Raw genomic sequence first — 16,599 nt, forward strand, 5'->3', positions numbered from 1 at the left:
TTATTGCTGTTTGTCCAGTTGTCCAGTTCTTCTTTAGCTTCATTTTTAAATTGGCCACAACTAGGTGGTGATCTGAAGCTATGTCAGCTCCTCTCCTGGTTCTCACATCTTCTATAGTCCTTCGGAATCTTTTATTGATGTAAATATGATCTATTTGGTTCTCTGTAGTGTGGTCCGGTGAGATCCATGTAGCCTTGTGTATACGTTTGTGTGGAAATATTGTGCCTCCTATGACTAATTTGTTGAATGCACATAGATTTGCAAATCTTCCCCCATTTTCGTTTCTCTCACCCAGTCCATGTCGTCCCATGATATCTTAATATCCGGTGTTGTCTATTCCGACTTTGGCATTTAGATCTCCCATTAGAATGATGAGGTCCTTTCTTGAGCACTTCTCTATTATTGATTGCAGCTGCTCGTAAAATTGATCTTTACTGTCGTCGTTGGTATCATTGGTGGGTGCATAACATTGAATAATATTCATTGTGATCCCCTCGTTCTTTGTTTTGAATGATGCTTTGATGATTCTGGATCCGTGAGATTCCCATCCTACAAGTGAATTTCGTGCTACTTTGGACAGCATTAGAGCGACTCCCTGAGTGTGTGGAGCATTTTCCTTTTCGTGACCGGAGTATAGTAGCATCTTTCCCGTATTTAGCCTTTCTGTCCAGCTTGGGTCCAGTGGGTTTCGCTGATTCCCAGTACTGCCAAGTTGTATCTCCTCATTTCCGTTGCTATTTGACTGGCCTTCCCGGTCTCCCACATTGTTCGGACGTTCCATTTACCTATAAAATTTTTTGCTCTGGTTGTTAGAAGGGGCATCGGTTTCGTGGCTTCCGAAGGAACTCGGCTTTCACCATGAAGCGTCATAATTCTTCTAAATGAAGAACTTCTAACTTTCAGGGCAGAGTTTAAATGGTTTGAATCATTTTTTCTGGTGAGCGTTTTTTTAGCGAGTTAGTTTTCTACGGGATGGGGACGCTAACCCTATGCCCAACCCTCCTCCTTTACCCTGGCTTCGGACCGGCAGTAACTCTGGAAGAGCTACAGGCGGAGTTACTGGTATACTGGTATATAAACAAGAACAAAAGAGAATATTTATTAATTAAAGCTGTGTTTAATGTTAAGTTCGACGATTGTCAGTACAGGGTTGTGGAGATTATTAAGTTTTCGATTGAGATCATGAACCGATTGATGTTAGACAACCATTGAAAACCTGGAAGCAGTGGACGGCCGTTTCTTCCTATTATAGGACTTCCCAGAAGTATGCATCCACGACCCCGTTCGCGGGATTCGAACCCAGAGCATTCAGTCTCTCACGCGAACGCCTAACCTCTAGACCACTGAGTCAACGTCCAACGGTGTTAATGTCTAACCTCAACTATTCCTCGAAATTGCGCGGCCACCTTCCATTGGACTGAGATAGATATCTGTCTCTACCCGACACGGATTAGCTCCACCGGTCACGGTTACGATTCTACGATTGTTTTTTTATTCAGCCATATTCCATACAAGTATGTAAGTGTATACGAGTTATGTTAAATAATGGGGAAATTATTAACAACACTAATGTTATATTAGTCAATATTTACCAAGTTCGAAATTAATAACAGACAATAAACTGGGCGTAATTCGGAAAATCATACTGTAAAATGTATGACATATTTTGTATAAAAAATGGACTTCTTTCTTTTTGGTTGAGTTCTGTTCTCTGAACTGCATGTTTTGGTCGTGGAGCTTTCTCCGTTATTCTAAATTACATGATCGGCAGAAAACTTCATCAAAATTACTCACCTGAGCTACAAATCTTCATCATCTTAAAATCATATGAGGGTAGCGACTTTCTTCTCTTATGAGTGCATGAGATTAGTGAAAGGATTGAATTTATGCTAGATGATAACCTTAAGAGGACCTATATAGATGCAATTTTTTTAAATACTAGACAATCTGTTGACTGGGACAATCAATATTGGATGACTTTTCACTTTATTTTCCTTTCAATTGTACCTACAAGGTTACATGTACATACCAAAGTACATACTTACGAAGAAAAGAAAAGTATGTTTCTTGTTTGCGTTTCTGAACACATCCTAAAGCTGAGAATATAATGTCCACATGTTTCTAAATAATTTATAACTTGTTACATGACATAGACTTAATCCAATGGATTAACAAATATTCAAGGGACTGATAGTAGTTTTTATTCCCAAAAAACAGATCATTATTGCATGGGCCCAAGTTAGATAGTCTTTATCCACTAACATGGCTCAAACGAGCAGTCAGTGACTTCATGGAAAGATGGCATAGCTTGATTTAGGAACATCTAGGTTTCTTCCAACTCACTCCCACACAAAAAACAATGCACCTTTAAATAGACGGCTGTTGTTCATGCGTAACATTTCTACTAGTCGATGAAGATTCCTAACCTCATCATTTGATTTTTATCTTTGCCTAGTACCCAACGTTACCCATTCGGCAGTTCTATAGTCTGCAGATAATGCTTTGAAGACACTCATAATAAACACCCAGCCCATGTTTCAAATCCATTAAGCAATAAGGAACGGACAGCTACGCAGTATACTAGCCCATTTGTTGGCAAATGGAGATCTAGCCTTTGCCACAAGTGATGAGAGTTGGAAAAGGCCGACTGAACTTTTCGAACCCTTTTCAGAATTTTGTCAAACACTAGCCCATCCGGACTGAAAAGACTTTCAAGATAAATAAGGTGGTCAAGGCAATCGACTACTTCACTCCCTATCATTAGTTCAGGGGTTGACACAAACCATTCCTGAAGCAACATTTTACATTTAGAAGATAAACCTATTCCGAAAATGCTTGCACGGTTGCCCACGGAGATCAAAAAATGGCATGTTGTCAGTTTTCAGCAAACAAGACTGCACCTTCTTTATATTATAATTCGATTGATGGGACTCTTGGTAGGAGATATATTTCTAAAAAGTTACGGGTCGAAAGAATCATCTCTGAAATATTTATGACAGTGGAAACCCTCATAAGTGTGTCTTGGTGACAGTTCTCAATGAACTCTGATTCGGTCAGTAGTGCTTGGTAAAGAGGATTCACAAGGCTTATATATACTTTTTTATGTTATTTAATGACGAGCACTGCCACAAAACTTCTCGGTTAGCTGATTTGAATACTTCATTAAAGTCGGAAACTGTAATCACAGTTGGACATCAGTAGGATTCAGGTCTGCTTGATAAAAAATGAACATTTGGTTAATATATCCAATTCCAAGTTTGAAACTAAGCTAGCTTTCTCAAATTCGCCATGTATATCATAAACATTTAACTACATGAAGTATATGTTGCTTAGTGATTCTAACTTTAAGATCAGGTTGCAAGCAGAATTAACAATGATCTCCATAACAAGTATTATGTAACTGTTCTACTAAAGATTAAAGTTGTTATTATTAATTCATAGGAATTAATTTCATAAAAACAAAATGAGTAAGATTTTGAAAAATTACACATTTTACCTTACAACCCTGATCATGTGCTTGTTTCCATATCAATAATAACAGTAATAATAACAATAGCAGTATAAGTAGTATTAGTGCAGTGAACGGGAACACAGACACGAATGGTTAAATTTCAGAAACTCGTGGCAAATTCTAAGAATAATACAGTAAATAATTCATTTGCAAAATTTCCATCAATTGTCTCGGACTTCGTTGTTCTTTTATTTCCATACCAATCACTATCTATTCCCGTTCTCTTCAATTCGATCTTCTCAACCTTCTGTTGCCAGGGTTTCCACTTTCGACTGATGTCACATACTACTTATATTTGTCAATATCAGTAGCACACACCACAATAACAATAATGATAATAATGTTTAGTTAAACAGGAAATAATGACAAATCATGCACAATAAAAGCCACTCCGATCAGCAAATCACAACAAGCTAACTACACTCTTAATACTTAACAATAATTAGTTTTTTTTTGATAATTAGTTATTCTATGAAGAGGGAATCATTTACGACTTCGATAATTTATATAAAAATGCAATAGCATGTATTTATAATCACATAGCTGGTTGAAAACGAGTAGAAAATGACAACATAGTAGATGTCATAGTAACCGACCACCATCGTATTTTGGTTGTTCACTCTGTAAACAGTATATAGTTCTTTAGTAGATATAAGGCAACTTATTTACTGAGTACAAGCTTATCCAATGAGGCTGAAGATATAATTTTAATATATAGCAACTAATGATAATATCACCCGTGTTCTCCAACTAAAGTAGACGTGGTGGTTTTGAACCTGTGATCTATTGACTAGATGCTGAGTGTAACTACCCAGCTCCTAACAGATACTATTCACATTTTACTAAATGAATCACGGTCAATAGGTGGTAAGAATTTAATCAGACTTGAAAAAGAGTTGACTATCAACTTTTCGAAATAATTAATGAGTAACAAATTTTGAGATAGTTTTCGTCATAGGCTAACTTAAGTTATTTAATCACTGAAAACCAGACATTCCTGGATAGTTGTTTCTATCTAGTTTGTGATTAATTAACAGAAGGCACTTACAGTTCTACAAGAGTTCCAAGCCAGGACTTTAAAGGCTTGTGACAAGTATATTAACTTTCGATCACTTATCTAACATATTATGGTGTACATTATCAATTTCATTATACTCGTGATATTGTATGACCATCATCGAAAGTTAATGTCTCACTGCCAGCATTGATGAACTCCACAGGAATTCATAATTCACGTACTGAGTTGTCTCATTTAGCTATTAGTAATATTATTAATTTAACTACCATTTGAATTTATCTACTTCAATCAACTACTCTACAGCAATTTGGGCCGGTACATACTGAGTTTAGGTCTTATTAAAACTGAAGGTCAAACCAGTAGCTATGTCTTCATTTAATAAACACTGTTGATGGGACTAACCTCAAAAGTCCTGTTTTACGATTTATATGTATTATTGGCCCAATGGCTTGGGAATCCGTATGTATTACTGTCACTGATATTTGCCTTCCTATCATTGGCCGATTTATTTTTTCGTTACAAAGTCAATAACATACTTTGTGCGAGAATGAGCCATAACATAATCCTGGTTTCTTGGGGATTTGATAAATACTGGGAATCAAGTTAGCGCAATTAAATAAATAAATAATATGACCTCCGCAACAATGCCCGACCACTCTAAGAATATTGTATTTTTATTCTAAGTAATGTTTACATGAAGAATGAACTAAGGTTGGAACCTGTCCAAAGGCGGTTTACACCTTGGATTACCAGGAATGACTATACCTCAACATATAAACCCATATTTACTAGACTTGGTCTCGACCCTTTGAGGAACCACATACTTGAACTAAACTTTCCCTTAAAAATATTACAACCACCAATGCAGTCCAATATGGAAAAACATTTAGTCATAACATTCGTAACTCTTTCGTTTCAAACCTTCTGTTTATAAAAATGACAGCAAATAAATCATCGATACCATGGGATAATTTGTCCGTGAAATAAGATTAATACCATTATCTGTTGGCTGCGATGATGATTACCTTTCCTCTTAAACCACCGGGAAAATGCTTACACTGGTAACTATATTCCAACCGATTAGTGGAATTATAAGGACATTAAAAGTGATCATTGCTAATTTAGTGGACGCTACCCACAAGATCGCTTGTACGTAGAATGTAGCCTCGAAGTTGTCACAGCCATCACACGAAGTGACGAGTCTCAGTACATCGGAAGTACGGAGCGGGCAGAACAGTTGATAACAAGTTTAAAATGCAAACCACTCAACGAGATGTAAATGAACGATCGGTTATGTATATGCATTATGTAAACTCTGTAATTTCTACTGAACAGTCCTATTACTCATTATCTTGTTTTATACTATAACTGCGCACAAACTCCTCCCTAATAATTCAGAGCTATCACAGTAATTTTCACTGTTGTTTTTTTTCTGCAGTATGTAGTTATCCTGGAAACACTCTCTTACATAAACCATTAATTCACAAAAATGACATCCTAGTTTACCTACTAAGAAAATAACGGTCCCCAACTGCTGATTTAAAATATCGACGCTTTGGTGATAAATTTCCTTTACGAAAAAATTTACAAACCATATCCTCCCAGAGAATTTAGTGCTATACCTTTACCTTCTACATACAATATAGCGTTCTGTATTAATTTATCATTATATCCAGAATATCATTTATTAAAACCTATTTTTAAACAATGGTTTGAATTACTTTTTCTGGTTAGCGTTAGGAATAGTAGAACAGTATGGAAATTTCTTCGACACTATGGAGTTCCTGAGAAGGTTGTCAACACTATACGGAATCCATACGACAGACTACAGTGCAAGGTTGTGCATGGAGGACAGCTGACAGATGCATTCCAAGTAAGGACTGGAGTCAGACAAGGCTTTCTACTCTCTCCCTTCCTCTTTCTTCTGGTGGTCGACTGGATTATGGAGACCTCGACATCTGAGGGGAAACACGGAATACAATGGACAGCTCAGAACCAATTAGACGATTTGGACTTCGCAGATGACCTAGACCTCCTATCGCATACACACGAACAAATGCAGATAAAGATAGCCAGTGTGGCAGCAGTCTCTGCATCAGTAGGCCTCAACATACACAAGGGGAAAACCAAGGTCCTAAAATACAACAACCCAATCACACTCAATGGACAAACTCTGGAAGATGCAGAATCCTTCACATACCTGGGAAGCATCATCGATGGACGAGGAGGATCAGATGCAGATGTAAAGGCGAGGATTAGCAAAGCCAGGAAAGCTGTCCTACAATTGAAGAACATATGGAACTCAAAACAACTGTCAACCAATATCAAAGTGAGAATCTTCAATACGAATGTCAAGGGCAGTTCTACAGTATGGAGCTGAAGCTTGGAGAACTACAACAACCATCATCAAAAAGTTACAACTATTTATCAACAACTTTCTACGCAAGACACTCAATGTTCGCTGACCGGATACCATTAGCAACAATCTACTGTGTCAGGGGTACAAACCAGCTGAACAAGAAATTAAGAAAAGACGCTGGGAGTGGATAGGACATACATTGAGGAAATCACCAAACTGTATCATAAAACAAACGCTAACTGGGAACCATGAAGGGAAGAAGAAAATAGGAAGACCAAAGAACACATTACGTCGAGAAATAGAAGCAGATATGAAAAGGATGAATAGAGAGTGTTAGTGGGAGACCTATGTTCCTCCACAAGGAGTAACAGGCGTAAATAAGATTTTCAAACAATCAAATCAATTAATCTACAATTGATCGAGACCATATTCAAGACTGGAAATCTGGTAACAAATGAAATCAACTTTAGAACAAAATTATCATAATAAATCAAATGGATTTATATATATATTTAAAATACTCATAAGAATTAAATAAAGAGACATACACTTTGGAAAACAAGCTCAAAATAAAATAAAAAAAGAAAACAAGAATAACCGGGATACAATAGACGTATAGATAGGCGAATATTTACAGAGTTAGGTATAATATGCAGCAAAAAAAGCGTTGATGACAAATAACAATATAATAAAGAGAAGAAGAAGGGGAAGAAATGAAAGAAAAACATAATAATTTAGTCATGAACCGAATGATATCCATTCTATATGTATTATATTTACAGAGACAATGAGAAAAGCGGTGAGATAATGAAATGACAGGACAAAGTGAAAGTGTTTGACAGTATGTAAAATAGTGTATCTATACACATAGATATAAGGTATAATTGAATGTTTCATTATTACTATTATTATTATTAGTCTCAAGAATATCAATGATCCATGCACAGATACCACAACATACTTTTAAGTAAAAGTTTCGAAAACAAAAATAAGATAAAGAAAATCTTTTTCTTTTTCTTCTTAAAATAGAAAGAGTATTTATACACTTATCTACTTGTTATAATTTTGTAAGCAGAGTATAAGAAGCCATGATCAAAAATACAGACACTGGTTAATTTTGTTTTAATCAAATATAATAAAATCATAATACCCAAACAATTTAGAATATCAATATAATATAGAAAGATAAAAAGCGTATAGTCAAAATAGTCAGTTGTTTTTCTAAAATATGAATGATCAAATATATCTGATTAGAAATGTGCGAGTAAACAATGTACGACTAGCTGGTAGTAGTAGATGGAGTATAAGCAAGAGAATGATCTTAGTAACATAAACACTAATCAGTAATAATGTTAAGAGTAAGATTACTGTAGTAATTAAGCTGCTTAGTGAACGAAAAGAACAGTGGACTAGATATATAGAGAAAATGAAACAGAGAGTATCTATGTAATACATACTTAAGCGCATACAGGAAAGTGAAACAAAGCAGAACTATGAACTGAAATAAATACCATAAAAACGTAAATAATATCTCATTTTATGATCATGAACAGGGGTAAGAGAGAAAGAAGAGACAAAATAAAGAGAGAAAACACAATGGTGATTTAAACAAATGATTCTAAAAACTAACAGAAAATTATTTATACAAAATATATGTAAATAATGGAAGACAAAATTATAGTCATTATCACGAAACTGAGCAACATGCTAATCTAGCTCTATGTTTGCTTAGTATAAACGATGATACTTGTTTATGATTTGACGTATTTGATTTACGAGTCCATTGGTTAACGGATTCACTTGACAACTCAGAATAATGACTGATGTTATTATTATTGTTATTACTATTATTATGGGTTTCTGAATTCATGTTTTCAACTATACTACAACCATGATCAGGAAGACAGCTGATGTTCGACTTCTTAAAAGATTCTCGTCCTGAAGACAAATGTGAAGGACGTTTAAATGAAGTTGTAGATTGACTAACAGATTTACAAGACCCATTCCTATGGTTATGAGTAAGAAGATTGTCAAATCTTACAGGTGAACTATGCTCAAGAGAAAGAGAGGAGGGAAAATTGTTTTTATTCGATTCTAAAACAGGACTCACTGAACAGGCAACATCTGGGTTTGTAATGCCACTTATACTAGCTGGTAAACTCATTCTACTTTTCTGAGATGAACCTGTAACAAGAAAATCACGATTCAAACAACTATTCATAGAATTTTTGACCATATTGGAATTCTGTAAAATATTGTTTTTTGTAGAAGCTTTTAAGGTGGATTCCAATGGATGGAGTAAATGACGATGATGAAGGGGGAGTCTTTGTGAATCTTGTAAAGGAAAATCTTCTTTTAGTTGATTGCTGATAGGGAAATTTTCTGATATAGCAGTGAGGCTACGAACAGATGTTGAGGTACTAGCTCGGCTAGAATTATATTCACAACTGCTAACTCCAGCAATGGAATTAGTAAATCTACGGTTATACTGACATTGTAATTCAAATGTTCCACGTATAATGTCGATCATGTAGCGTGAATCTCGCAAACTTGTTGCGAGAGAGCTAAGTGAGAAATTGGATGTAGTACATTGTGAACTGCCACCATTTTGTAAAGCATCGTTTCGCTGAGCACTTATGTTGGGTAACTGACTAATGGTTGAAGTTGACTCCGATTCAGCCAAAGTTGCGAATCCACCACGGGTAATATTGGATGTCGTGAAAAGAGTTGAACTTGTATGCATACTTGACGATTCAGACTTCCTTCGGTGATTCAAGCCAAATAACAGATTAGGTGTCTTAAAAGTAGATTCTCCAGAGCGTACTACTTCGTCATCTTCTTCACGTATCGGAGTGCAATGTTCTCGAACCGTATTCGAACCACCCAACTGAGAGTTACTTTCAAGTGACAAAGTGGTCAGCCCAATACTATTTGATGGTACATAAGTTAAATGGGGCTGTTCAGATGTTTCGCACAATATAGGTGCGGAACTACACCAACTAGCAGTTTTACGAGAACTGCTAAGAGTGCGATGCGGAGATCTAGTAGAACCTCTTTTATTTACTCCAGAGATTGACGGTAAAATACTGCGATGGTTATTCTTAATGATGTCACTTATTTCGGTAATTGTACCTGAACACTTAGTCTCATTTTGCGTGTAAGATTCATCTGAAGGCTCTTCTGGAGAAAAAGAGTGGTCCAAGTTAGGGGGTAAATGACTAGTGTCATGCTGTTCTAGAAATGAGGTATCTGAGTCTGAGCGACTGGGTAACGTAACACCTGAACCTGGATAATACAATCCTGAGACTGCTAACAATAAACCTGGAGGTCCACTGCATCTTCGGTCGGGATTAATCCCCTTGTTGAAAACATATGGGCCTTGGCTGTGATTTGAATAAAGAACCTTTCTTCTATTGATGGTGCCTATTTGTGGCTCAACAGGAGATGAACAGAATGATGGGCGGCGCTGATCACTCACTAAACTCATGTTGAGAACAGCATTCCAGCTCCCGATACTTGCTGGACGAGACGACGATACAGGTGTATTCAAAAACCTTCGTGTCCACGCTGGACTATGAGCTCCAGAATATGTTTGTTGGGTTGCAGTAGTGTAAAAACTTGTAGGTCTCAGGCCAATCAACTGATCGTCGACATATTTGATACTACGGTACAAGTTATACGAACTACGCAAAGATCGGATTCCTAAACTATCTTCAGCTGTAGTATAGACAGCCGGGTTTTGTATAAAACATTCTCCTAATTTCTTTCTGCGTTTATCCATGTGGAGGGAATTATTGGTTTCTATTGAGGTATGAATGTTCCAATCTTCTTCAGCAGAATGTTTCAGAAGCTGCGGACTGCTCTTCACTGTAGTAAGTGGACGGTGCGATATAAGTCCTCGTCTATAGGTATTCTTTCTTCGAGTTTCAACAGGTGGAAGAGAACGAGTGGTGGATGTAACTCGATTCAAAGAACTTACAAAACCCGTCCCATTTGCATTCCAGGGACTAAGAGAAACATCTGACTCAGCGCCATCAGATGCTCCAACTGCAGAACCACTTGTTCTAGAACAAGGACGAGTTGAAACCACATTTCCATGGACATTTGATGTGAATTCTGATTCTGATATACTTAATACATGATTAACCATTTGATCAGTTAAAAGTTCAGAACGAACGCATGCCAAACCAGCAACAGTAGCAAGTTCTTCTTCCTCTTCTTCCAGCATTGCCTCTTCAGACGTATCAGCGAAACAGGGGTGTAAGGCATCCGAATCATTGACCATTTTCGCTGACTCATTTATACCTGCAATATACCTGTCGAATGAAGTAGATGCTATTGGAGACCCTTTACTTTCTTCCTCTTCTTCTTCATCTTCTAAAATCATACTGAAACGCCTGACACGATCCTCTACATTTGATGAGCCTAAAGAACTTAAAATGCGTGAAGTTGGCGTCGCAGTACTTGAACCCATCACACTATTTACCAAAGATTTAGGGGTTATATTGTTTTCAACATTCTGCACTTGTTTTGCATTTTCAGATAGTCCAAACACACAGTTGATACATTTTTGTTGTTCTTGTTTTCGTTTTTCAATTAGTTGAGACTGGCTTGCTAACCGCTTATATTCTTCTATGTAGTTACGTTTCAGTTTGCGCTCCGCAAGTAAGTAGTATGTAGCAGCTATGTGGTTGTATTCATTACGATCTAAAGTAGACTGTATTTCATCAACAGACGCCAGTTCACCCTCAGCCATTTTGGATAGAATCTCCATATGGTCTTCAAATGAAAGATGTTCACGAGATATCAAGGGGACAGAAAACAGCTCAATAGGTAAGTCATTACCATCTAGCTTTAGCCAGTCATCTTGTAGGATATCATCAAGATGAGCACGCTTTTGTGGATCACGTATTAGTAGACGAGAAATAAGCCGTTTACAGTCTGGTGATAAATGTGAAGGCATGGAATAATCACAATCCATGATCTTCGTTAACGTTTCACTATCATTTGTTTCTTGAAAAGGCAAATTTCCGCTGACAAGCATATATAATATCACACCTAAGGACCAAATATCCACTTTTGGAGCATCGTATGAGTCACCAAGCAATATCTCCGGAGCTGAGTAAGCCAACGAGCCGCAAGCTGTGTCTAAATTAGTGCCAGGAATAAATTTATTACTGAATCCAAAATCTGTTAACTTAACCAAACCCAGTTTCTCGAAAAAAACTACATTCTCTGGTTTTAGATCTCGATGAACCACTCTTAACTTGTGGCAATAAGCAATGGCAGTTACTATTTGGCGAAAATACCGTTTTGCAACTTTTTCACTTAGACCATCGCCATGACTTGTTATGTAATCATATAGGTCTCCTCCGTCACCTAACTCAAGAACGAGATACAATTTGGTTGGCGTGTCAATAACTTCATATAATCTAACCACATTTGGATGCTGAACAAGTTTCATGCATACAACTTCCTGAAACAAATGATCTCGTGAAACATTGTCTAGTTTGGTCTTGTCGATTACTTTCACTGCAACTTTCTCACCAGTAAATACATGACGTGCTTGTTTCACAACAGCATAATGTCCTCGTCCAATTGTATGTTGTAGATCATATAAACCGGCAATTTTCGTATCGATATCGGGGTTATAAAAGAAAGGTTTGTCACACATCTCCTACAGAAACAATAAAAAGTCATAGAATTCGCATAAATAAGAAAAGCGCACTGCGAGTAAAAAGAAATGGTGTTATCCAGAAATTAATGGACGGCTATTTCGATACCGCTTGAAACTTCCCAGCTGTGTACCCTCCATATTATAGTAACAAAAATTTGTGACACTCAAGACCAGTGGTGAACTTGTACTATTATCACTAGGTTTTAATCTGGTGATTAACGATTTTTAGGTTGCCAGCTTGTGATGTTGCACGACTAATATGATTTAGACAATTTTCTTTACTTAGAACTACATGTGTTTCTCGAATTAAAAATTATACCTAAGATCCTCATTATATTCATCTTGAAATAAGATAAGAATGAGCATTAAATTACTATTCGCTTCAAATTTTATACGACTTGTCAATCAAGTACAAGCTTATAAAGTTGTTTGTGTGGCACACGTTTCCACCTAAAAACTGGCAATAGTCAGCTCTTCAGTGTGAGTTAAGAGGGAGAAAGGATCGAACTCTTGATAGAACACTTAAAAAAAGGTATTTAAATAATTTAGTCACTATCTAGGATCATTCCTAAGTAGCACCTTAATCAGATATAAACTCAGAAAGCAGTAATTCCAATTGACTGTTTAATTCCCTTGATGAAGCCCACTTGAATGCCGAATGGCAGACCTTTTAAGTTCTAGAAATGTAAGTAATCCAGGCTGACACCAATAAATAGCGCTGACGTTAACCGTTTTCTTTTCTGGATCCACAACTAAAGCAGTGGTTATGCAGTTATTTATCAAGGACGAGCTGCTTGTCACTTGTTAGATAAATACTTGACTTTTAAATACTGAGTTATGGATCAATATTTCGTCTGTTATAAGCGTTTATAAACACAAGTAACATCAACTCAGTTGAATATTAAATCTGATTTGTCGCAAAGATTAGTACGTACATATTGAGAGGTGTTATTTTGATTTGCGAGTAATCACAGTTTAATATTATTGAGAACTTAGAGAAGAAAGAATAAACAACTAGATTTTTGAGACGGAATTTTTTCGGAAAATAAGCCGTGTTCCTGTTCTCGAAAACTGTAAGGGTGTGCTCGAGCGACTCAATAAATATTACTGATAAGTCCAATCTACTCAGCCAATCAGAATACAACGGATATAAACAAATGATTTATACTGCTAAAACTAAGATTTTGGTTTAGTATTGCAGTTCACGATTAAGATCCAGAGTTAGGATTAGGTTTTAAAGTTCAGCATTTGATGCAGATTTTATGAATTAAGGTTAGGATCAGTATACGGAATTAATGGTCTAAAGTTACTGTTAGAATATAGTTTAGGACTTGAAGTTAGTTAGTATTTACGGAATATATAGACTAACTGCAAACTGCAACACTCCTTAAATTCTAAACCTCAATCCTAGCTATAGACATGAATCCTTAACTTGACATTCTATTCCTAAACCGTAGCACTAACTCTAAATCGGAATCACAGTCGTAACTAAAGAATTAAGTATCTACTGACACTTCATTCAGTAAAATGTGTCAAGATGTCTTTGTCTGTTAGATCATTTATGTTACAATCAATGGGCGACAATTCCATATTGAGATAATCTATTTCATTATCGGTAGGCAATAAGGTGCTTGGATATGTACATCACGGTCTAACAGCGATTACGACATAAACCATCAAATCATAATAATAGTCAAACTTTTTCAGGTACATTCTTTGTACTTTTACTTCACATTGGCTAGAAGTCACTGAGACTGATAACAGTAATTTTATTTTGTGAGTGGACCTTTCATTATTGATACAGTCCACTGTCAGCCCTAGAAAGATCATGGCAGATTACTATTACAGAACGCAAAATCTTACACAAAGAATGTATGTGAGGGTTTTTATTAGGAGCAATAGATAGGAGAGATGCTAATCGTTGTTCCCTTTCATTCGGAAATGATTATTGAAACTTAAACAGGAGTGATTTTTCATAACAAGTACTCTTACCTATATAACATCCAGTTCCAAAAGATAGACAGTAGGGCCGTATTTTTGATATGACTGACATTTATAATAAACATTACGATAAATTACCCAGGCATAACAACAGCTGCTGAAAAAACGCGCTCCGAGTATTTACTCGAGCTAGCCGCCTTTCCTCCCTGTATCACTCAATAAACGTTAACGTACTTTAACTACATACGAAGTTGACCTAATGTGAAAATTTATGAGAGGTTATTGGTCTGAAGATATTGGTGAATCTTCAGGAGATTCAGGTCCACAGTGTTAATGTCCGGAATAAAATGATCTCCAAATCACTCTGGATGATATGGGAAACCACTTCGCAGGATTAAAAGTATGATATAGGAATGTTTGCAGTCTGCCAAATAAAATGAAAGTGTTCAAAAAAGTGGTAGATTCAGAAAACCTTGATGTCACTGGCATTTCATAACATGAGTTAACGTCAGAATTCTATGATAGTGAAAATTAATTGCTTGGTTTCTGACATTGTAGATATGAAAAAGTAAACGGTATTGGTAGCAGGGTTGTTCTGTACATAAAAATTGTACCTTAACAATGCAATCGGTTATGGGGAAGACACATGATTCAGAGACCTATGAACTCTAAGGCAGCCGGCTGAAATTTCGAAGGGTAAGAAGCTGGTTTATTAATAGGATGCCGTCATTCAGAATGAGTAATGGATAAATTTTTTTAAAATAAACTCAGATCCTGATAAAACAGGTTAAAAGGCCCTACAATTGATGGCTTATTGAACTCTCTTCATACTAGAGAAACTGAAAAGTTTCATCTAAAACACTTTTCGAAAACAAAATGTTAGAAGCCATGACCACTTAAAGTTTATTCTGCTGCGTTAGAGATGTCATCAGATATAACCAGTCATACTCTTCATCTGTCTCAGAGTTAGCATTCACGAAATGTAATGATTCAAGTCAAATAAAGTTCCTTCCACCTGTAGCGAGAATTAATCATTTGGCTATCTAATGCGAATTCATGGCTGATCTAGTTTGTCGAGCAGATGCCCCGGCACATCCTAACATATGAAAGGACATGCGGTGATCAACTCTACTGACTAGACGGAAAATTAGAAAATTGATTCTGACGCATTGATAGGAGAGACATGGACTAAATCCCAGTGGTTATACAATCAAGTAATCATTTATACTCTCCACAATCCCAAAACAGAAGAACAGCCATATCTGAAAAAACAGTGATATTAGACTTTCGGTAGGAAAACAGACGAAACGTTGAAACATCGCCACCAACCTCAACAAACAAAATACGACGGAACACTGCAGGTCGGTCTGAGATACGCGTATAAGCTAAATTCCAGCAGCGCAACGAAAATATGAAAAGCATTCGACACAACGTGTCATCACACAGCCTAAGAGACTGTTTTTGCATATCAATCACAGAAAGAGAACGCATCATTGGTTTCTCAACCTAACTACGGAAGATAATGTGTCTCAAATGACAGAGGAAGATCACGGCAAGACAAACGACATAGCGGACTGTTTCGGGATATGTTTCACTCAGAAACCTAGACGAAAGTCATCAAATAAGCTACTCACTATGATCTTTGTTTGAGATTACGTGATGAACGGCATCAGCACTGCACCAACCGAAATTCCAGTATTTCATCTAGATTCGGAGCCAGAGAACCAAAGTATATTTGATTAGACTTACCTAAGTAAGTATGTCAGTAAGTTGTAAGCCACATCTTCAGAAGTGGATATTGCAAATATATTATTTATTTATTTATTTATAAAGATACATCGAATACTCAATTTATTCGAAATTATCAAGTCAAACCTTAGTAACGATAACTACAAATTAAATATATTACTTTCTACCTAGCCAAAATGCGGTCTTCAGAAATAATGGACGTGAAATTGCATGTTGAATTATTTTTTCTGGTTGACGGGTTAAATAAAAGATAACAACAAAAAGTAATTCAATCAGCTGTATAACGTCCAATAATTCTGAAGGACGTATTTAGCCTGAGTTAACGATTTTTCAACAGAGAGAGT

General features: G+C 36.4%; 1 protein-coding gene across 1 annotated transcript; it reads right to left on the reverse strand.

Moving 5' to 3' along the window:
- Nucleotides 1-5,077: 5,077 nt before the first annotated feature.
- MS3_00001863 (uncharacterized protein) lies at nucleotides 5,078-14,720 on the reverse strand. The gene is made up of 3 exons (XM_051209369.1): nucleotides 14,558-14,720; nucleotides 14,429-14,519; nucleotides 5,078-14,382 (listed from the first exon to the last, which is right to left on the reverse strand). The coding sequence occupies exon 3, from the start codon at nucleotides 12,560-12,562 to the stop codon at nucleotides 8,576-8,578; it is 3,987 nt and encodes a 1,328-aa protein (XP_051073060.1). The 5' UTR covers nucleotides 12,563-14,382; nucleotides 14,429-14,519; nucleotides 14,558-14,720; the 3' UTR covers nucleotides 5,078-8,575.
- Between the last annotated feature and the right edge of the window lie 1,879 nt (nucleotides 14,721-16,599).

The sequence above is a fragment of the Schistosoma haematobium genome, chromosome 1, assembly GCF_000699445.3.
Source record: "Schistosoma haematobium chromosome 1, whole genome shotgun sequence".
NCBI classification, from domain to species: domain Eukaryota; kingdom Metazoa; phylum Platyhelminthes; class Trematoda; order Strigeidida; family Schistosomatidae; genus Schistosoma; species Schistosoma haematobium.

Bases quoted from the DNA above. Each gene is read 5' to 3' on its own strand.
- MS3_00001863 (XM_051209369.1), bottom strand. From the start codon at position 12,562: ATGTGTGACAAACCTTTCTTTTATAACCCCGATATCGATACGAAAATT.